At 40.8% G+C, this 23,453-nt stretch overlaps 3 protein-coding genes across 8 annotated transcripts; all 3 read right to left on the bottom strand.

The window, feature by feature from the left end:
• Positions 1–385: 385 nt before the first annotated feature.
• LOC309715776 (zinc finger Y-chromosomal protein 1) lies at positions 386–10,004 on the bottom strand. Of its 6 annotated transcripts, none has more exons than XM_082549157.1 (8): positions 9,758–10,004; positions 7,394–7,490; positions 6,819–7,136; positions 5,469–5,618; positions 5,206–5,334; positions 4,979–5,113; positions 4,693–4,836; positions 386–3,379 (listed from the first exon to the last, which is right to left on the bottom strand). In XM_082549157.1, the coding sequence occupies exons 2-8, from the start codon at positions 7,458–7,460 to the stop codon at positions 2,079–2,081; spliced, it is 2,244 nt and encodes a 747-aa protein (XP_082405283.1). In that variant the 5' UTR covers positions 7,461–7,490; positions 9,758–10,004; the 3' UTR covers positions 386–2,078. The 6 variants fall into 6 exon arrangements, with proteins under 6 accessions (XP_082405283.1, XP_082405279.1, XP_082405281.1 ...); XM_082549153.1 differs by having other exon boundaries at positions 9,814–9,912; XM_082549155.1 differs by lacking the exon at positions 9,758–10,004 and adding an exon at positions 9,372–9,743.
• Positions 10,005–10,894: 890 nt separating this feature from the next.
• On the bottom strand, positions 10,895–12,451 carry LOC309716423 (diamine acetyltransferase 1-like). Its single transcript, XM_082550223.1, has 6 exons — positions 12,210–12,451; positions 12,067–12,118; positions 11,889–11,969; positions 11,682–11,783; positions 11,498–11,538; positions 10,895–11,397 (listed from the first exon to the last, which is right to left on the bottom strand). The coding sequence occupies exons 1-6, from the start codon at positions 12,273–12,275 to the stop codon at positions 11,230–11,232; spliced, it is 510 nt and encodes a 169-aa protein (XP_082406349.1). The 5' UTR covers positions 12,276–12,451; the 3' UTR covers positions 10,895–11,229.
• A 1,133-nt stretch (positions 12,452–13,584) lies between these two features.
• On the bottom strand, positions 13,585–17,939 carry prdx4 (peroxiredoxin 4). The gene is made up of 7 exons (XM_082548395.1): positions 17,642–17,939; positions 16,703–16,820; positions 16,481–16,597; positions 16,186–16,308; positions 15,669–15,799; positions 15,483–15,517; positions 13,585–13,708 (listed from the first exon to the last, which is right to left on the bottom strand). The coding sequence occupies exons 1-7, from the start codon at positions 17,847–17,849 to the stop codon at positions 13,658–13,660; spliced, it is 783 nt and encodes a 260-aa protein (XP_082404521.1). The 5' UTR covers positions 17,850–17,939; the 3' UTR covers positions 13,585–13,657.
• Positions 17,940–23,453: the final 5,514 nt, after the last annotated feature.

Raw genomic sequence — 23,453 nt, 5'->3', positions numbered from 1 at the left:
TCGTTTTTCACTCTGAGTTTTCCAAACCGGCTTCCTGAAACAGGGCCCAGGGCAGCCAAAGCTTTGTTGTTAACAGATTGCATGAAAAGGCAAAATGTCTCATTCTACACTTGTGTTCGGTAAAGTTGTATTCACTGCAAGTTCAGGCAGTTCTACTTGGAGACTGGGTGAAAATATTATCATGCTTCCAAAACATTCAGATTTTATAAAAATAAATAAATAAATGATCCCCTTATTACTCCTTCCATTTGAGCATCACCTGGCCAAACCTGGGGCTATTCTAGGGCCTTTCACCTTGAGACAACTGTTGTTATCATTTGACTCCATATAAATAAAACTGAATTGAATCCAACTATTTGCTGGCAAACAAAAACTCCCAAACAGCTAAAATACTTTGCTTTATTATCTTTTTTAACAAATACGCTGAAGTACATCCACAACAACACAGTTGAGATCTCCTTTTTAATCAAGTGTTTACATCTACACGCTTTGTACAGATCTGTATACAAAACAATAATTTACGTCCCATAGAAGTCTAGTTACACTTAACTATACAACAACTTGTAAATGAAATAAATATAAAACAGATAATCACAGGTGATAACAAAAAAAATGAAAAAAAAAAAAAAAATGTAAAAAGCCAAAAGTACATGTACACCACCAGCACCTGTCTTCTGAAGTTGCATCTAAAAAGATATACATGTTTCCCTTTCTACAGGCAAAAGTACATCTGTGTAGGAGAAATCAGAGTTCAGTCCTTAGTTTTATAACAGCAGCACCAGATATACTATTCAACTCTCATTTAGACCAGACACTTATATTAGGACACTGATCTGGCATATTTTTTATAACCCAGTCTAACATTGGTAGCATACTGATACTTGCAGATTACCCTTTTTCAGTGATTTAAAAGATATGTCAATCGTTACAAAAAAATTTTTTTTATGAACAGTTCATCAGTTTTCAAAAGAAATTGAGGAGGAAACATTTTCCTCTCTTCACATATTTTAAAAAAAAAAAAAAAAAAAAGAAAGAAAAAGTCATGTCAAATTAAAAGGATTTCACTTCCGAGAAAGCATTAATGCGTTAATTTAAAAAAATAAAAAAAAATAAAAAAAATAAAAATAAAAATAATACTGTTAGTGAGGGTGTCATCTCTACAGCTTTGGGCACTTGTTCTGAACAACGTACAGTACGCTTTTGGACTTGTAACAGAAATATTGGACATTTGATAACCAAGCATTGAGGGCAAGTGACAGCGTTCGGATTTGTGTGCACGTGTGAAACCTTATTCACCAACATGATGCATCCAGTTTCTCACTGTGTTTTTGTAGCAAATCAATGAGCATAAACCCCCTGCCGACGAAGCTTAGAGTGACTCCCCCTCTGCCTGTATTTGTGAGTTTAGTCAACGCACCAGGAAGCATTATGTTACAAAGTGGTCGGGTCAGAGCAAAGGAAGCACAACGGCTGCGCTGCTTTTTTTGTCCCTCAAGCTCCCTCTGTTTCTTTCTCTCTCTCTCTCCCACACACACACACACACACACACACACACACACACACACACACACACGCGCTTTTTTACCAAGTGCTACTGGAAACAGGTTGTTAATCCAAACTGCTGTTAAATACATTTTAAGAAAATTATGCAAACATTTTTAAAATTACACATCTGTTTTTAAGACAAATAATTAGGACCATTCTGATTGAGAACTGATTGCTATTTGCAAAAGTTAAAAAAAAAAAAAAAAAAAGTGTATCTACAAAGAGACATCTGCACAATCTGCCATGCACACTGTCACCACCAAGGGACATGCAGTTAAAAGTGCGAGTCTACAGAGGGGCTTGGTTTGCTAACTCTGACAGAGCATTAATGTTATCTACACGTGTATACATATCTGAACAAACAGTAGGCCGAGGATTTAAAAAGAGCAAAACAACAGAATGGACCGAGTGCAGCACACACACTCCGCACTACTTCAATGTGAATGGCGACGTGCCGAGGGCGCGGTGGTCGGGGTCTGACGGATGCTTCAACATTGTTCTTTGCTGTGGCACAGTATTTGGCTCAGTCAGAGTCACTCTGCCTGCACCACATCTTTGTGGTGACGCATGATATGCTGGTTCTTCTCCGAGGGTCGTCGGAAGCCCTTCGAACAGATCTCGCAGCGGTGCGGGTAGTCCTTTGTGTGAATGGAAATCACGTGGCGCTTGAAACCCGACGCGTCGCCGGTACTGTAGTCGCAGTACTGGCACTGGTAAATCCGCCTTTCTTTTTGTCCTTTGCCAATAACTACAGTCACGCTGCTGGCTAAGCTGGCCGCGCTAACTCTTGCCGGCGGACCAGAGCTGCTCGACCCGCTGGGCCCGGACTTTTTCGGCGTCACAGCAGGAGTGTGCGTTTCTGTCCTCTTGGTCTCACTCTTTTCAGGTGAGGCCTGTTGCTCCTTTGTGTGGACTGACAAGATGTGGCGACTGAGAACAAAGGGGTCTGCGATTTTAAAGTTGCAGTGCCGGCACTGATGGACTTTCTTAGTACGGTGGGATACCGAGTGCTTCTTCAGTTCAGACGGCCGGTGGAAGCCTTTCCCACAAACGGCGCATTTGTGGGGATAGTCCTTGGTATGAACAGATATGATGTGACGCTTCAGATCACTGGAGTTGGAACTTTTGTGATCACAGTGGGCACAATGGTGGGTCTTATTCTCCTCGTGCGTTAATCCATGCTGCATTAACTCCTCCTCCTCTGCAAACGTCTGGAAACAGCGCTCACATTTGTATGGCATCTCTTTGCTATGCTTAGTCTTGATGTGCGTTTTGAGATTAGAGGAATCGGCTGACTTATAGTCGCAGTACAGGCAGGAGTAAGGCTTCTCGCCGGTGTGAGTGCGCATGTGTTTCTTTAACTCCGAAGGATGTCGAAAGCCTTTGCCACATTCCACACAGATGTGGGGGAAGCTTTTGCTGTGAACTGCCAATAAGTGTCGATTGAGCAGCCCTTGCTCGGCAGTTTCATAGTCACAAAACTTGCATTTATGCATCTTGGTGGGAGGTGGAGGTGGCTGGCTCTTGGGCTCCCGGTGGTGGTGCTGCAGTCTGTGAGAAAATAGTGCCGCCTGCTGGTGGAACTCCTTGCCACACATTTCACACTCGAAAGGGGCCTTGCTGCTCAGAGCATGCACCTCCATGTGATTGTGGAGGCTGGCTTTCTTGTTGGTGGTAAAATCACAGTCTGTGCATTGGTACTTTTTCCTGGTCAAAACATCCTGGTGGTGATTCTTGGTGTGGCGTTTCAAGAAGCCTCGTGATTTGAACTTCTTACCACAGAGCATGCAGGGGTAAACGGTGAGGGGCTGACCATATGGACCGATGATAATGGCTGGAGAGAAAGAGAAAAAATTAAAATTCAATTTGAGAAAAAATAAATAAATAAAAGGGAGAAGGAAATGACCACATCGCTGGTCATTTCCTTCATAAACAGAAGCTTTTTTTTGTTTTTTTTGAAGAACAGTGTTTATCTTCAGTATTTCAATACTGGTGAAATTATATATATAAATTAAATGTTTCGCTGTACAATATTGAATATGAACTGAACTGAAAATTAAAGCAACAAAAGCAGAACATTTACTGTGTGCTGCTGCACAGTACTTGTGTGCTTTTAATCAAGCTTAGTGTACAAATAAAATCTGAATTCAATGTCAACCAGCTTTTACTGCTCAGAGACAATCGTATTTAAATAAAGAGGTGTCATCAAAACAGCCCATCGGTACAATAAACCGGATAAACTAGTTAACTGCCGCTAGCAGGAAAGTCATAAACAATGAGCCCTTTTAAACTGTGCTAACCACTATAAAAAATAAAAATCATATTATGTATTATATTGAGTGCTAATGCCAAATACAAACAGGCATGATTTTAGAATAAATAAATAATGCAGTTATTTTTTTATACAAATTGCATATTTTCTCAGTTTTTCTCATAATTGCCTTTTAGGATGTAATGTGTTACAACTGCCAGGAGTGGGCGGTAATGCACAATGAAGCTGCTCGTCAACAACTATTAAACAAGATCAGCAGAAATTGTTGCTTCTAACACAGCGGTCTCCAACCTTTTTTGCGCCACGGACCGGCCTTTAAGGTGTCGCGGATAAATACAACAAAATAAAACTAGTACCAGTACCGAAAAAAAGAAGATTTATTCATAACACACGTGAAAAGACCCAGGAAAACCGAGTAAACGATAACAAAATGACGCTGAAAACCGATAAAAACCCTGAAAACTATACATTTCACACCTGAGCCTCAACTCTCGCGGCCCAGTACCAAACGACTCACGGACCGTTACCGGTCCGAGGCCCGGGGGTTGGGGACCGCTGTTCTAACACACTGAACTGGTTTGGATGGTGCTGTACAAACTGTAGAAATATGCACAGCCAACAATGTGAAAATGACAACTACGCTTAGTTATACCACACTCTTAATTTACTTAAGAAAAAAAAAAAAAAAAAAAAAAAGGGCACTGGTGTAAAAAAAAAAAACCTCACTATTATAATATATCTCAAAATTAATTGTTACTGATAGAGCCGCTGCTTTCATCATCTCTTCTGCTATTCAGTCCTAAAAAGACTAGACAAATCCTCATTTTTATCCAAACAAGCCTGAGAAGTCTGTGTCTGATTTGTGCCGTTCTCACCTGTCTGGACTTGTCGAGGCTCTGACCGCCTCTTGGTCTTGTTGCGCTGTCTGTTGATTTCGTCCACCCCGTCCGATTCGTCGATATGCAGCAGCGCGCTGGCTGCACCGTTCCGGTTCTCACAACTCTCACTATCTTCTGCACCTGTGAGAAAAACGGCACGTCTTTGGCATATAAACAAACAAAACCGGTGCGTGTAAAGCTTAACCAGGACACCAAGAGACGTGGTTGATGCACAGGCTTCCAGTGTGGTTTTTAAAGCAATTTAATAGACAAGGGTGCTGACCATAAGCAGCTGCCCAGGCCACAGGCATGAAGTCCTTGCTTAGAGACACGCTGTCATACGAGCGGTCGTGAGTTACTGGCTCTTCGCCTCCTACCACCACCTCCATATAAACCTCATCAGTCACCTTGGACCCACCTGTAGATGAGCCCAACAGGTACAAAACCAAAAAACTGGTGACGTTCAGTTTCATGACAGCTGTCCCCGCTCCTTGCATCCAGATGACTCACCGTGGTTTCCTTGATTGTGATGAGAATCCCCGACAGACATGTAAACCATCTTCTCTCTGAGCGTATGGCCCGAAGACTCTGTTAACGCTACGTTCTCTGTGTCCCCGTCACTGATGTCAACAGATTCTCCTGCACAATGAAACTTAAGTTCAGTTCTCTACTTTCTGAAAAATAGACCCAAATAGAAAGGCTTTCTGCAGGATTCAGCCAGTATTATTTATTATCATGATTCTTTTATTAACAGAAAGCTAACTGCCACTCACCCATGTCATCTTCCCCAGAATCAGCCTTGAAGATGTAGACCTTTATCACCTCTTGTCCATCCTCATCTTTCTCCACTTCCTGGTCCTCCACAGCTCCTTCCACTGTCACCTCTGTTCCATCCTCAGACACCATTTTACCAGCTTCATCCACTAGCAAAGGGACACACATCAGACTTGATTAAACAGAGTCACCAGCAGAGACTTTGTAGCAGTTTAATTATGACATACTGGAAATATTTACATGAAATGAGTGCAAATAAGGTACTCAATCGTTTAAGAAGCTTATCTAAATATTAAATCTAAAGATCAAAACTTATCATGATTTAGTATGATCGCTTATAAAAAACAAAAAAAAAAAAACAACAGCAACAAAAAACCCTTCAATTCCACCTTTTCAAACTAACATCTTCATAGCATTTATGAAGAAAATCTCCAGGTACTCAGGGAAATTAGAGTAAATGAGTCCACCCCCCTCCCCCCCCCCCCCCAAAAAAAAAACAAAAAACAAAAAAAACTGATCTTTTGTTTTGTTTCAATGCAAGCTACTACTATGCAAGAGAAAGAAGTTGTACAGTGTGTCTGTCCACAATTTTGTAATTTTAAATAAGCCTGGGAAAAACAAAAACACAAACTGACCACCCCAGCTCATTATGTGGCTATAAGTGTGACATTTTTTCCCCAGCAGGGGTGTGCACATGCAGTAGTTATGTAGCTGGATGTGCAAAGTAACTAAGGCAAACTAAGCCAAACACATAAGTGCTTCAACTTGTACAATATATAATAACAAGGAAAACTTGACACATTCAAAAACACATTGAAAATGAGAAAGATTTGCTTATTTACATTCAATTCAGCTTTATTTATAAGAAAAGCTGAACAATCATACGATCCCCTATGAGCAACCACTGAGTGACAGTGGGAGGGAAAAACTCCCTTTCAACAGGTAGAAACCTTTAACAGAACCAGGCTGAGGGAGGGGCAGCCATCTGCCACCACCATGGCAGTTGGGCTGCCACAGCACAATGAGCAAGCTACATATGGTTAAAACCATTGATTTAATTTCACAGGGGTACTATCACTGTGCTAATCTATAAACTGTGTTTACATTAGTTGTTGAGGTCTACGTTTCTGCAGGTGGGAAGGTGCATGTTAGCCTACACTGTAGATTTAAACCTTTCGTCCTGTCATTTACATGGATGTTTCCTTTTAAATACACCGCAAATGCATATAAATTTTCCATCTCTCCAAGCGACAGATATTATACAGATAATAATAATAATAATAATAATAATACAACAAACCAAAGACATGTATGCTAAGTGTAAATGCAGCACAGTCTAGTAAACTTACAGGATATCATTAGATAATCTCCACAGCCATCTTGGTCATCGTCCTCCTGCTGCTCTGGGTCCAGCCCATCTTCAGGGATGTCTCCCATGGCAACACCTTCCTCCTCACCGTCCAGAGCCATCACACAGGTTTCTACAGCAACATCTTCATCTTCATCGCAGTGCACGTACTCAGAAACCACATCCTCAACAGCATCCTGGATCACAAGCTCGTCTGGGGCGAACCTGTGAACTGCCATGCCTTCCCCTTCGCCTTCTGACACCAACACAGTCTCTTGAAGCTCCACAACAAACTCCTGCCCGCCGGCACCACCTTCATCTAGAAGAAGCAGGATTGCATGGTTAACCAGATAACAGTGAAGAGCAAGGGTTTATTGTGTGATAATGATTTAAATGGTCATACAGTCATAATATGACTTTGCTCTGGATGGTCATGTCATCTCCTTCCAAACAACACTTTCACTCAAATATTTAAAGTTATCTGGCTATCCACAAAAAAGAAAGAAATCCTGCTAGTACTATTGTACTTCTCATACCAGCAAGACGTACTCTGTAAGTATAAGCATTGCTAATTACCCGATCCGTGCAATATTATTTTAGGCTCTTCAGAATGTATTGCAAGCCTGGTGACATCCTCATCCATTGTCCTCGCACTGCATTTGTTACTGGACAGCTGAAACCAAATGATAGACAGCTTAGTATCAAGTAAGCACAGGCAGAAAATTATGCAGATAATAGGTTACTTATATATTGTAATGCTGTTACACACCATTGCCCTTCTTATACAATATTTTACAGGTGTACGGTTATGCTTTTCTGTATGACACTCAGAGCAGCCACTCCAGGTTACTCAGGACACACACACACACACACACACACACACACACACTATGTGATGAAAGCACTGCTGCTTTGACAGCCTCAAGCCACTGGAACTAAAAAAAAAAAAAAGATTTAAAAAAAAAAAAAAAAAATCATATGTTTATGTCCCAAATCTGCTTTAAATCCATTTCAATTTGTCAGAGTTACCACACGAGCTGCTAATGCAAACGTGGCCAACATCGCCAAATGTTAGCCCAACAATGCTGGTGTCATTTCTTTTCCACACTACCCCATGAAGCCCCTAATGTGCCTGGCATCCAGCGTGTTTTCAAAAAAAGACTTAGTATAACTTGTTGAATCACTGTAACGTGAATCACATGATACAGACCAGTGGCCTGGCATTGTACAAGTACTGTAGCTTGAGCAGTTCCTTAACAAAGTGGTTCTCAAACTTTTTATGATATGCTCCACTTCAGAAGCCCTCAACAGAGAAGCATAAAGTATATTAAATCAACTTTTAAAAGTCATCTTTTTTCCCCCCACTTTGGTTGAGTCCATGCTTTTCTACAGTCACCCACACTCCTCCATCACTGGCCTTTGCTGCACAATTCCCTGCTACCACCATAACAGTTAATGCCTATCCTTTCAAGATTCACTTTACAGCAAACGGGGCATGTATGGACATCTGTGGGCTTGATACTGTAAACATGGTGTACACTCACTAACCTCAGTTCTCGTTTTGTCCCATAGAAAGTGTGCTCTTCTCTGCCCTGGAGCATTAAAAGCCGTCAAGCATCCAAATCAGGCTTCAAAGACTTGATTGTTACCTCACAGTACTCTATAAACCAACTTTTGAATCGAACTTTATCAAGAACAACCCTGGTTAAAATCGCGCTGTAGCCTTGCCTTGGCTCACGCAGTGTTTCTTTGTGAAGATCCAAATTATTTGACCTTTAATTCTCACACACACACACATAAACCCCACGACTTCAGCTTTGTGGTTTTAACCTATTTTTAAAAGGGACACCACAAAATTAAAAAATAATAATAAATAAAATGTGCTTTACACTGTTAGCTCGTGTATGCGATAACGGACAGAAACTAAAATGACCAGTGCCATTATTGTCATGCCCGCATCACTACAGTTAACAGAATCAAAGACACGTTTCGCCTCCCCACCCAAAAAATGGAGGTAAAGTTGAGCTAATGTAGGACAAGAAAAACAACACAGATATCTCTCTGAAACTAACACAAGGGAACACTGAGGTGTAAACAGAAAACGATGCAACCGGGTTGCCATTTAATTTCCACTGAATGTACCATCCCCCCACCTCCAGGTGGAAAAATATGACAACGGTGTGAGGAAGATGTGCGGCACAACCCCGCATCACTTGTGCTCAAAAGACACCGACATCACATAAAAAAATAATTAATTTTAAAAACTCGGGCGATCGGACACACTACGAGAAATCTATAGCACAACACAAATCCCGATGAGGTGATTCACGGCAATGTCTTCAATTGACCACTGGAGGAAGATTAGCACTGATTACACATGCAAAGCCCGACTGTCACGGTGCAAACAGACGTTTAGAAAAGGCTGATTGCACGCACACATACAGATGCGAAAAGATAAAGATGCAAAGAAACGAGGCTTTCGTTAAGTGCACACTTATGTCGCCCTGTACCGGCCAGCTAGCGAGAGGAGGGCTGAACCCACACACACACATACCTTTTCTACAACCAATTTCCATCACACAAGCGTCCGCCATTTTGTTAGCTTAACTGCTGGACGAATGCTAATTTTAACGTTTATTAAACTACTCCTCGGCGACGACAAGGTGTCAGACGAAACTGAGGCTGAATGGTGCGTTGCATATCAGCCGTCAGCTATCGATAACAAATGCCGATGGTCAACTACGACAGACGAATATACAATCCCTTTTTTCCGGGTGGCTCGCTAGCTAACGGGATAGGCCTGATTTGCCAATTACGGCCTCTATTGAGGCCCCGGCCCAGAAAAGAAAAGGCCCAACCCTTTGCGGCCTCTCAGAAAAAATAAAGAAATAAATTAAAATACAACATGCATGTAAAAAACAAAAGGCCACGGGCACGTACAAATGCAAACACAGCTCTGAAATCGGACGCCTTTGGCACAAAAACGAGCCGCGTACCAGATTCGTGCTGCAGGGATGCCTCTGTCCGCTCCTCGGCTTCCCAGGCCGCCTGGTTCCCCCAGACTCGGGCAGGATTCAGTCGGGAATTTTGTGTTATTTGGGCGGGCCGGAGAGGAGAAGAGAAGGAGGGGTTAGGGGTTGATTCAGGAGCACCGCTGAAAGCAAAGCAGGACGTCTCGAGCCAGATCTTGTCATGCTACAGCCCCCCGCTCCTCCAGCTCCGAGGCCGCCGTCAGCACGACACGTCACAGCCCGAGAGCAGCAGGAAAATGCGGAAGGGTTGTGGTGGAAATCAGCCCGACAGGCACCAAACAGGCCATAATCTAAAGAACAACGCGGGTCGTGTGAAAGCGTGCGCTGCAGCGGTAACTCTAATTAGTTTGTGCTCCATGGCTCGGTGTATCAGCAAATAATTTGACTGAGGACTACGTCAGTTCGCGCCAAACAACAGAGTGCATCACAATAAAAGGACAATTAAACTATGACCTCAAGATAGAGAGCATTGCTTCAACATTTAAACAAACCGACGACTGCCCTATTTTATGAATGAACCTATCACTTCTGCAGTTTTGTTAAGCCTACAAGTATAGCTGTTTTTCCCCACATCTGCAGCACAACTGTACCTGGGTAGTTTATGTTCTCCCAAATAGTGTGTTAACTGCGCTTCTTTTGAACTCCATTAAAAGTGATCTAAAAAGAAAATAAAACTAAAGTGCAGTTAAAAATTTCCAGAAATTAGACAGAAAATATCTGAAATGCATCCATCAGTTTTAAATATGTTGCCGTTTATCTACTGATAGGGTTTTTATTGCAGTTAATCAGTAATAGTAACAGCTTCTCCATACTTATCTTTATGGATACACACTTCTACACTTTCACTTTTGTTAAAATTACTCAGTATGTAAGAGGGCCTTTTGTTTTCTCTTATATTGTGACATTTCAGCATTTAATGAGTAAAATGATCCCAGAAACTCTTAATGCCGTATTATAATTCTAAGGTCTGATTGAATTACAATGTGCATATGATTTAAAAAAAGCACTATAATATTAGTCAGCTTGGGAAAGGCAACATAGCAAAGAGGCACAGGATGATATGTAGGTTGTGATGGAAAATCCCAAACACACAAAATCTATATTTATTAATGTATTTATTAGCATGCTTGTTCAAGTCTCACAAACTTTCCAGCTGTGGTAGATTATTATGTAATTATCACGTTTCAGTGTTCATTCATCAAACTTCTGAGATCAGTGTAAATTTAGCAATGACCTCAAAAGTCCCAGACATGGTTTGTTATCAGAAGGGAACAGCTGATTGATAAATGCATTTATTGAGGCTGCTCCAAGTCACTGATCACATAGAGCAAAGTTCACTGCTATCACCAGACATCAGTACAAGTTTAAGAGTGGCAAACTCTATTTGGCAGACATTTTCAGCAGATTTTTCTTTTCAATGGCAAAAAGACGCCACCCCTCCTCAGAGGACAGATCCGCTGCACCTCTTCTCTTGTAGAACTCAATAGACTTGGTGTTGTTTTCTGCTACTATAAAATGCATGGCGCTACAGCGGGTCTTCACTGCCGTCTAGGAAAAAGGAGAAAAGAAAAGTGCACGCGTGAATGCAGCTGAAATAAAGGTGACTCTGTCACCAGAAAAATGTTGAAGTGTGCAATGTTAAAAGTACCTCGCTCAGCACCTTCAGGACTTTTGAACCGATGCCAAGACCTGGTGAAAGATTACGTGTTCATGGAGCAATTAAGAAAGTTCTTTGGCAATGAGTACAAATTGTCCCGCAAAGTAGGAAAGAAGTCTCTCCTCTGTTAGTCATTAACCTTTAGCACTGCAATAAAACTTTTCATCAAACATACCACGAAACTCCTGCATGATGAAGAAATCTTCCAGGTACAGAAGCTTTCCAATCCATGGGTCATATGTAAAGTAGTACATAGCAAACCCAACCACAGTGTACCCTTGAAGAAAACACAGAGCAGGGGATTAAATAGTGGATCAGACCCGTGAACAACATTAATAGTTCCTGAGAAATATGAGAATACTTTTAAGAGGCGCATTTTTACCTTCTGAGCTCTTCTCGTTTGGGACTTCAGCAACCAAACAGTGGTAGAATGGATGATCCCCAAAGCCATCTTCAAGAAGATCTGAAAAAAACAAAAAAAAACATAACATTATTAAATCTTTAAGCTTTCTCAAACTCCAGATCAATGCAAACTTCATCGTGAAGCTAAATCACAGCACCTTTTTCTGTCAGCATCACCTTCTCCTCCATCTCTTCAAATTTAGCAAGCTCCTAAAAGGCAAGGTCATTTAGTCATATTTCTGTTAGTTAAGCATACTCCCAGTTAAAGGCTTGAAGTATTATCAGTTCACATATGGTTTACCTTTATGAGTCGCAGGATATCTGAGACATCCTTTGGTTCAGCTGTCCGTAATATAAAACTGGCCATTTTCTCTTTTTACCCCTTTTCCCTTTGCTCACTAATCCTCTGAATGTAAACAAAAGCAAAATTTGTTTCTTCATCCGCTCCTCAGGAGTCTACCCCCCGACAATGAAATGGGGAAACCAACATACACAGAACTGCATTGGCTGCGTTGCAGAGTGGCAGAGCAGCTTCAGACGCTTCTCTTTTAAACATCCCAGAAAGAAAGGTGACCCATATATGGGCAAACAGCTCATTACATCCTGTTTCTTTTCCTTTTCTGCTCGTCCCTTATCTTTGTGTTGACTGGACGACATTTGAATGTTGTTTAAAAGGTTAATATTAACCAGACCTAAGAAAAAAAAAAAAGCCAAGCACATCTGTTATGCTGAGTAAAGAATAACCCACTTTTGAAAATGAGTGTAAAATATTTTACATACAAAATCAACCCATAACATTGAGCCAGTTGTTCTTCCCTTGCTAAAACTTACTGCTTCTTTGCATTCAGATGCTGTTATTTGCATTGTGGGAAAAGAAAAACAGTTTATATAACAGGTTATATAACCTGCTTTTAACAGCTTAAAAAAAAGAGGGGTGTGGTTGAGGATGAACATTATCTATAGGTGATCAAGTTAGTAATCAGCAGCTGATAAACAAACTTCAGTTACCTTATTGTATGAAACATTTGAGTTTGTTTTACTCATTCGAGAGCAAATTTTACCCTTGAAATCACAGTGGCACTGATACTTTTGCATGCATTTGTTTCTCTTGCAAAGCCAAGCAAGCAGGGCCCTGCTGCAATAGTCCTTAAAAGCATTTTAAAAACAAGTGCATCTACAAAAAGACTGAATTTGAACTCAGGACTTTCTTGCTTTGAGGCAACAGTGTAGCCAACAGGCCATCATGCTGCCCAAAGGTCACAGTGAAGTTTGCATATTGCAGCTATAAACTAGAATGATTAAATGCGTTTTCAGCGTGCTAAGTAAATGCTGAAGGCATTACCTGCATTATTCACTGCACATGCTGGACAGCCTGGGGCTGTTTTTTTACAGCAAAATGTTTGTTCATCACATATTTACATTGTATCAAATTCAAAGCACAGACAGCAGAGAGGAAACGAGTAGTTTCATTTCTGTATCTCCAGAATCTGGGGGTCACTGGATATATAGTCACTGCAGAACATTTTGGATCAGCTGAAGGCTTTTCTGGGAGTTTTTAAGGACATCCTGATAGTAACGAATTACAATAGTCCAGCCTAGAAGTAATAAATGCATGAACTAGTTTTTCAACATCACTTTCAACACCGTCATGGTTTAAGAGACCAGACACACAGCAGTTTAGGAAAACACATTTTATTGGAAATTTTAAAGTGTAAGTGTTGGATTTCAGAGACTGGGAAAACAAATACATCAATTCAGTTTATCGAAATACTTCAGCTTGCCTGAAGGATCAGGAATGATCTGTGGAAAAGAAATCATTAAATTAGTGTGCAGCACATTTCATGTAAGAAGACCTATATGACACATAATGTAGATTTCTGATAATAAACTAGTCATAGTGCAATTCCCACTTAACAATGGAAGAAATTAGCGAAAGGTGAATTCTTATCTTTGCAGTGTAATTGCTGGGTAATAATTTAAGGTAAACCATCGAGGCCAAACTGAACTGTTTTAACTAAACAAATAAATAATAAAACCTCTTTTGAAGGAATAACAACAAAAAAAAAAAAAAGTGGTGGGTCTGATTTGCAAAAACAATGACAATGTATCTCATAGTATACCTAATAGGGCTGCCACAAACGATTATTTTGATAGTCGACTAGTCACCGATTATTTTTGCGATTAGTCGACTAATCAGATCCATTGGACGTAAAACGTACAGCTTATTGCACCAGCAGCATCTGCTCTTATATAACTAGCATTAGCTTACAGCTTTAAGTGTTTAAGGTATGTGCTAACTAAAAATAAAGACAAGATGATAGTTTATTAAATTTTAATGAAATTTGCAGCTTGTTTCGGTGAAGTTTAATAAACTCCTTGCTATCTAAAATATAACAGGACACCGGAGTAAATTCTGGAGCATCTCACACTTCTGATAATCAGCTGTCTGCTTGACGTTTATTCAGCTGTGTAAAAACTATAACTTTAATCTCAGCCAAACCGATTTACTCAGGAACAAATAAAATACTAAAAAAGCCAAACAATAACATTTTAAGTTATCTAAGTGACTCATATATCATGTTTAACCTGAGTAGCGAAAGACGGCGGTGGGTTTGAAAACGATTTGCCGGGAGTCCGGTGTTCTCACGGCTCTAGTTAGCCTTGCCCCCGGCTAGCTATCGAGCTAGTGGGTAACAGACGTCTCCGAAAACGTCGGAGCGCTTTTGAAAATATGCGGTGTCTTGATAAACTGAGCAGATATTTGAGGTTTCCACAGCTACATTCTCGCCTAAAAATATGTTAAACGTGTATTTTGTGACCCAGAAAGAATAATAAGAGTAACATTAAAACTAACTAGCTGCCGCCATTGTTGGAAACTGAGCAGGGCCGCGCTATGAATTCTGGGACACAGCTTCTTCTTCGGGGTTTAACGGCAGCTGGCATCGTTGTACATGCAGTGCTGCCATCTTCTGTTTCAGTCCGTTATTACACTCTTAAATCCTGCTACTCATTCCTGCGTCTTTTGGGATCTTACAAAGCTTCAAACGACGCGTCGACTATTAAATCAGTCGTCGACGATTTTGATAGTCGACGTAATCGTGACTAGTCGACTAATCGTGACTAGTCGACTAATCGTGGCAGCCCTAATACCTAATTGTCAATAATAAGGTCTATGTTACTCTAAATGGGACCATAATTTACTAAATCAAATCATGATGCATTAAGAAGACTTGAAACTATAGACTGAGATCATTGTTCACGTGAGCAGCAGGATCATTTTCTAATCCTGTTACACAGTCAGATGCTTTTTTGCAACTAGTGCTGCCCCCTGCTGGCCGCTAAACAGAAACAATGCAATTTTAAAGCACTTCCATCATGCTTTCACTTTTCAGACTCAGAAACTACATCCATCTTTGTATACAGTCTTCTTTATGGCAATCAGCCTGAGACAGCTCATCAGTTTTTACAAATACATTGCTGCCTGTCTGATTTTTTTTTTTTTTTAAATATGCTGGAAGACAATAGCAGTTAGTGCCTAAGGATCCATATTAGTCACTGGCCCAGTGATACTTACTGTGTCACTGCCTGGTTTCCATCCTGCTGGACACACTGTGAAAACAATAACACAGAACTAGTCAGAATTTAAAGAAGAAACAGCTCAAAGACTCAGCTGACAGCCAGCTGTTTGTTTCTAGGTATTCTGCATAAACGAAGGACAGTCAGACATTTCAGCTGCCAATAATAAAATCCATCGTTTTACCTTCTCCATGTTTGTCTGTGTACTGGAAGGCCTGGACCAACCGCAAAGTTTCATCCACAGATCTTCCCACTGGAAGATCGTTCATAGTGATCTGCCTCAGGATACCTTTGCCATCAATGATGAATAGACCCCTGAGGAAGACATGGATGAGTTAGAATAGAGCATGAGTGGCTGCTCAATGCTTCCTGTTAATGTTTCCATGGGGGTAAATTATCTAAATGTCAGCAGCAGGACTCTGCCTCATATATGCCATTTGTGGTTCTAGAACTATTTAAGCCTTCCTGCATAAGGTGAATAAGGCACGTTGTATAACGAACTTTGAGTGCTCAGGTAAAGTTGAAAAGCACTATATAAGACCCAGTCCATCTATCATTTACACACTGATCGCAACCATTAGTTTTACAACTGCAAATAAAACCTTTAACTTACAGCAAGGAGCCATAACAATGCTACATAATAAGCAATATTTCTTTAAGCTGCTTAAGCTATAAAACTTTGATGATGGCTATAACTTCACCTCAGTGTGTGTCCTTGGTCCTCCAGGTAGACACCATAGTCTTTTGAAATCTGGTGAGTGAGGTCAGACAGCAGAGGGATTTTCATTTGTCCAAGTCCACCCTGCTTCCTGGGAGTATTGATCCTGTAAAAAACAGAAAGCAAAAAACATCAGTCTTCATTATCATAAAATGAATAAAAGTCTATCAAAAGTACATACAAAAGGTTAAAGTAGTAGAGCAAAATAATACAACATCATCTGTTTTTATTAGGGTTGATCTTCAGCCATTAAATTGTGATGGAAACAGCAATCTCACCAGGCCAAGTGTGTGAACTGGGAATCTACTGAGCAAGCGACCACCTCCGTGTTGATGGCTTGAAACTCGTGCAGACGATCACTGAATGCAATGATCTCAGTCGGACAGACAAATGTGCTGCAGAAAAGACAAAACAAATGCTTTCACTTGAGAACAACGCTGTGCAGCAATCCCAGCAGAATGTGCAAAGTGATAATGTAACGTGCATTCGATGGTACTTACAAGTCCAGGGGATAGAAGAAAAAAACGAGGTATTTGCCTTTGTAGTCCGACAGCTTCAGCTCCTTGAATTCACCATTGATGACAGCTGTTCCTTCCCAGTGGGGTGCAGGCTTTGAAACTAAACCAGGATGAAAAACCAAGTTAAACGTTTGGACATAATATAACGTATTTCGTACTACAACTAGCAGTGCACTGTATTTAACCAGTGGAATAAGCCCCAAAAGGTTGATTCTGTTAATCTGGACGTTTTTAGTGTTTTCAGTGGGAGAAACGTTTAGTCACTTATCCAAGTGACTTCTTTAGTCTCAGCCGATAAAAGGTTTCCCCAACCTTTTAAAAAGTACATTTGCATCATGTCATAAATATGCAAATTGTGGAATAGGCGCAAAATTACGCACTTTGCCCGGTAAAGTCTACAAACTCATGTTTCCATATGGAAGAGGAAAAACCTGCAGTAATGACAATGACTCGGACATCTTCACAGTAAATCTCCCATACATAATCACATGAGTTTAGTGGTCCCCTTTTATTATTTTGAAAGTAGTGTTATTTATGTTATCAGGTCTGTATTAAAAAGTGTAGGTACTGCGCCACACACAGTCATGTGTCAGAGGGGCGGGGAGAGGTGCTCATGCCAAGATTTTCAGAGTATGACGTGTCCTACAAAAACCATGAGAGTTCAGGTTAGGCTTAAACTTTAAATAAAGATATCACCTGGGGATTTTAACAATAACTGCAAAATTAAACCATAACATGGGTGCTCTGTGCAGCACCAGCCTGCTACATCAACATGCACAAGCTGCTAGTCGTAGTTTGACAGGAAGGAGAAAGCAGCAAAAAAAAAAAAAAAAAAAAAAAAAAATTAAATCAGTGCACACTTTAAATATGCAAATGCTAATCTAGCAGCACTCTCTGGATGAAAGCATGAGAGAAACTCACTCTTGGCTTTGCTGAGGTGGAGGGAATGGTCGGACACGGGCACACGGAAAGCCTCTCCGGGATAGACGTGTCCTCCCGCGTAACTTTGACACTGGGGGTTTTTCACCTGAGCGCTTTCCTCTGCAGACGTGACCGTGGCGAGGAGGAGCAGAGCGGTGCACAGAGCACAGAAAAGCTCCTTCATATCAGTGTGGAAAGCAGACTCCATTGTTACGTCCCTTTAACAGCACGTAGCCACTCAGCAGCAACGCGCCTCAGACCTACTGCAGGATTGGAGCAGTCTTCCTTGTTCTTCTTCTTCGCTCAGGTTTTTCCAGTAGCTGACATCCTTGTTTTCGCATTGCTGCCATCTTCTGGAATTAATTAGCCCATCAGGCGTACTGCGTGTATCACTGGCGTGCACACACAGTGCCAGTTTTCATCTAGAAAAAACGATAGTTCGAAATGTTTTGAATGGATTTTGATATATTTTTGTCGAGGTGTGGAGTGGGGTAATGTTAACAGTCCATTAAAGTTTGGCTTACATCCACCAATGTCTTCAAAATCAAGCTTTATTGGTCAAGAACTGATAAAGAGCCTTGTAACTTAGAGCGACCACATACAGATTTAAAATATGCCACATTTGACCTCTGACCTCTCCTTAAAGGTCATTAGATTGATCTGAAGGTCAAAGTAACAATAATGCCATTTATAGGATTGAAAGTGATGCTGCTTATTACTGTTTGTGTTGACAGCATACAGACATGTATGATGCATTTGAAACTTGACACTAAAACAATTTAGTTTCCAGATTACTTATAGTACTGCCTCTTGACATTGATGGCAGTGGGAGTGAAGCTGTATAAGCACCCCAGCAGCCTCAACTCCATCATCATTACAGCTGTGAAGATCATGATTATATTATAGGAGGACAAAGGACCCAAGGTGTCCATGAAAGCAGCCATGACACTGCAGAACCTTTGCACACAAAAAAGACAAACAAAAACAATGACGAGCGTCCCGAGTACTGGGAGACAGCTATTCATTGCACCAGACAGGTAAAGAAAACTTTCATAGCGTTTATCTTACACATGTTTGAGGTCCCTGAGGTCACAAGAGCTTCTTTTCTCACGCAGCCTTGCTGAGCAGACAGCTGACAAATAGAATTACACAGAGAAGACTGAAAACTTTCATTGGTATCGATCACTTCTGGTTTAGTCGATACAAAATTGATCATAAAAAGCATAAAAACACTTTCGACGTCCAGTCCTCGGAAATTCAGCTTCGCTGTTTTCTACTTTATTTAGCCCAAATACACAGACTTCTTGAAGACTTTGGGCTTTGAAGGGCTTTGAAATGCGAAAGCCTCTAAATTCACATGTTGATCTGCATATGGAAAAATGTCGCCTTAAAAATCCATCAAGCTTTTCAAAAATCGACAGCACGCTGCAGTGCCTGTAGAAATACTCATGACTCCGAAATTAATGAAACTCCTCATTCGCCACTTTTATACAGACTGAATTATTGTTATGACAATTTTATCAATGAAAAAGAAAACCTACCGTGATTTTTGAGAAGTTACATCCTTTCTTTATTTTGATTCATAAACGGGGACTCGGTCGTTCTCTAACACATGGCTTCAGACAAATATGTTGCTGTAAAGTTAAACAGGGAGCAGGTTTTTAAGCTGCTGACTTTTCTGGTGCAGTCAGCTGTCCAATGAGCCGCTGATAGTCACACTGTGGAGGAGCATGTTGTGAAGCCTGAACAAGATTCGTACTGGCATCAAGAGACATCAGGACCTTTAAATGTATGCAAAAAAAGCAATAATTTAAATAAATCAATACAAGTGTCTTACTGACTGGTGAAAGATTAAACAGTCAACAAATGTATCTAAAGGACAGAACAAGCTCTGGGCGTAAGAGCACAGCTTTATAGTTGAGTAAAGTTGAATGAAATCATTCAAGGAGGCTGATTACAATAATTCACATAGACATCTGCACATAGAATCAGAATCAGAATACTTTATTGATCCCAGGGGGAAATTATTTTTCGTTACAGTGCTCCATTATAAACAAACATTAACAGAGACAGACAATACACTAACTAAGAATAGCACAATCTATACAGGCATATATGTACATAAAAGTCACTTATTAATAAATAGCGGAAAAAGAACTTGTGCAAGAAGGGTGTAGCTGTTGCAGTAAACAGTGTGTTAAGTGGATGTGTTGTACAGGGAGATGGCCACAGGCAGGAATGATTTCCTGTGTCGTTCAGTGGTGATTTTCGGTACTCTCAGTCTTTCACTGAACGAGCTCCTGTGACTGACCAGCATGTCATGGAGTGGGTGGGAGGTATTATCCAACATTGTCTTTATCTTGGACAACATCCGCCTCTCCGACACCACCTTGAGGGAGTCCAGCTCCACCCCCACAACATTACTGGCCTTACGAATCAGTTTATCGAGTCTGTTGGCATCTGCGACCCTCAGCCTGCTCCCCCAGCATGCACTGGCCACAACAGACTCATGTTGAAGGACATCAGTTGCCTCAAAAAATAGAGACGACTCTGGCCCTTCCTGTAAAGTGCTGTGGTGTTTTTAGCCCAGTCCAGTTTATTGTCAATGTGTATACCGAGGTATTTATAGTCCTCCACAATGTCAACACTGACCCCCTGGATTGAAACAGGGGTTAAGTGTTTCCTGGTCTTCCTGAAGTCCACTATCAATTCCTTGGTCTTTGCCACGTTGAGCTGCAGATGATTCTGCTCACACCACGTGACAAAGGAGTCAACCACAGCCCGGTACATCTGAAGATGGCAGGTCTCTGTGCAGTGGCTGAAGTCTGTGGTGTAGAGGGTGAAGAGGAAGGGGGAGAGGACAGTCCCCTGTGGTGCTCCTATGTTGCTGATTACCTTGTCAGACACACACTGTGGGAGACGTACATATTGTGGTCTTCCTGTCAGGTAATCAACAATCCAGGACACCAGAGAAGCATCCACCTGCATCGCTAATACTTATCACCCAGGAGGGTCAGCCTGATGGTGTTGAAAGCACTGGAAAAGTCAAAAAACATGACCGTCACAGTGCTGGCTGGCTGGTCCAGATGGGTGTAGACACGACTGAGCAGGTAGATGATGGCGTCTCTGTTCCGAGACGAGGCTGATACCTACAGTTCTCCAACAGGATGCAGGTACTGGACCATGTTATCAGGAACCTTGAGCACATTACACTTAAAACATACAAAACACAGAACAGGCAGTGAGACAAGCTGCAATGGTATCATCTGGGTGGAAGAAGCGATCAGCGGGAGGAGAACGTGGATAAAAGCTCATTCATACATAGCCTCGCTTTGCTCTGAAGAGTCATTCATTTAAAATTATGATTCACTGAGAGTGATTAAGTTTACTGACCAGCAAAGATTCACACCACAGTTATACAAAGGGGAAATACAAGGAAGGTGACAGAAGATTGATATTGATCCTCTTTGATTGGGACTGACATCTTATATAATACGGAACTAACTAAGGACAAGTATTATGTGGGAACAAGGTATGACTTACCAGTCAAAACCAGTTAGTTTTAGAGTGATAAAGGGAGTGAAGTTTTGTACATTTATTTAACAGTAGCAGTAAAAAGTTACTCTGCAGATTCAGGTTTTACAGGTGTTCCTGTGATAAATTAATACAATCTCATGCACTGCTAGAGATTAAAGCCTTCTAAAGTTCAATTCATCTGCACCAACAGTATACTGTGTGAGGGAAATTACTGTTTACAGATTTATTCAGATGCCGCAGATATATTTTTAAAGTACATTTTCTGTTAATACAACTGCACTTTTTATTCAAATTCTAGATTCTTTCACACCACAGGTGTGAATGTGCGAGTGAATGTGAGCGCGAATGGTTGTCTGTCCCTGTGTGTTGGCCCTGCGACAGACTGACGACCTGTCCAGGGTGTACCCCGCCTCTCGCCCCATGACAGCTGGGATAGGCTCCAGCGCCCCCTGCGACCCTGAAAAGGATAAGCGGAAGCGAATGGATGGATGGATTTTAGATTCTTGTGAGATAAAGCAGTAAATGAAGTAATTCACTTGATGTGAATTACTTCATTTACTGCTTTATCTCAGTGTGAACAACAGGAGTCGAAAATTGTTTTCACTACATATTGCACTACACTATAACCTGATATACAAACTTCCTGTACAGGTTTTCATGTCCCAAGGGACCAAGACGGCAACAACACTGCCACTCAGCAAACTCCCAGCACTGCTTCAGAGAAATCCAAAGGAAAGGCCCAACCATGGCTGCAATTGTCCAACAATGGCATCAAGGGCCTGATTGACCTCCTGATGAATAAAGTCATTTGTAGTCTGTGCAAGTTTCAGCAATAGCGCTCAGCCTGTTCCTTCTACTTCCAGGTCCATTGTTTTCTGGAGCTGAATCTAATCTAATCAGTCATCAGGATGTGCGAGTGGTGCTTTGCCAGAGCTTGAAAACTTTTTAACCCCCGTCTTTTCTTTATTCTGTTTTTACACCACACAACACTGAACATGACTTGAGGAACAACACAAATAACACAGCCGCAGTGTACAGCACTTCTTATGTGCAGTATTTAATGTCTCCTTGCTGCGTTTCTTACCAGCTATCTGAAGACAGCAGACTTAAGCTAAGGGACAGGCGGGAGCTCAACCCTACCCTCTCTTGCAATATTTGGTATGCACTGACTGTCTGCTTTCGTGCCTGATAGTCAACCAGGTTAGTAAAACACATGTGATTTCTAATAATCCAAAGGATTGTAGATGATGTAGCTTATAAAAAATGCTTTTTAAATGCTGTTTATACCGTTTATAAAATGCTTTTTAAAAAATCCCTTAAATCAAAGTTTCAGTACACATCTTCTTCTACAGTTACTGAGGAAAACGACTTACTTTCTTTAGCGATGGCTATTGCATGGCAGAGCAACATCCCAGGCCGAGGTCCTTGTTGCTTAGCTTCGGGAATTCTTGGAGGTGTTGGGGCTAAAGGTTTTACAGCAACAATACTTTTGGCAGCTACTACTTGTCCAAATGAGGTTACAATGCCAGGCTGGAAATACTCATTTTTTTTCCAAAATAGACACAAATTTATCTTTTCCTGTCAAGACTGTAACTGATGGTGATACACACAGTGCTTAACAAAATGTCAGACCACCTGTCATTAAAAAAATAAAAAAAGATTAATATTTTAGAAATCTGTCAAAAACATGGTTGAAACTACAAATGATTTCATTGATTAGACAAATAGGAAACTGAACTCACATCTTTGTGAGAAGTTAGAAATGAATCAATATTTATAAATTAGCATTAAAATATCATTTGGATTAAAGAGCTTGTGCACTCTGGTGGATTACCGTAACCATTACAGAAATACAAAAATGATTACCAATACACTTAATTTGTGGCAGTGTGGCATAAAAATTACACTGGATGGTGTCTAACAAATTCATCAATCACTGTATATCACAGTTCAGCTCATTTAAGTTCAGTTCAGTATTATTACAACAGTAGCATCAAGGCACTTTGTAATTCTGTTATTTTGATTCTTTGATTCTGAATAAAAAATAATCTGCAGTCTGTGAATAAAACAATAACATTAGAGACTTTGTACGTAAATTTTCCAGATACTTCCCAACATCCTGTTTAGACTCTTTGCTGAAGGTCAATTTATTAAACAAAAGAAGAGTATCAATGATATATACTCAGATAATGAATGAAATCAATCCTTCTGTTAATCAAATAAGAGAAGAATAGAGTAAACATATGTTGGTTTCATTCTCTGATGAAGATTGGGA

The sequence above is a fragment of the Aulonocara stuartgranti genome, assembly GCF_965226115.1.
Source record: "Aulonocara stuartgranti genome assembly, chromosome: 10".
NCBI classification, from domain to species: domain Eukaryota; kingdom Metazoa; phylum Chordata; class Actinopteri; order Cichliformes; family Cichlidae; genus Aulonocara; species Aulonocara stuartgranti.
Note: the sequence above shows the minus strand (reverse complement) of the source record. Positions and strands in the feature narration are given on the sequence as shown.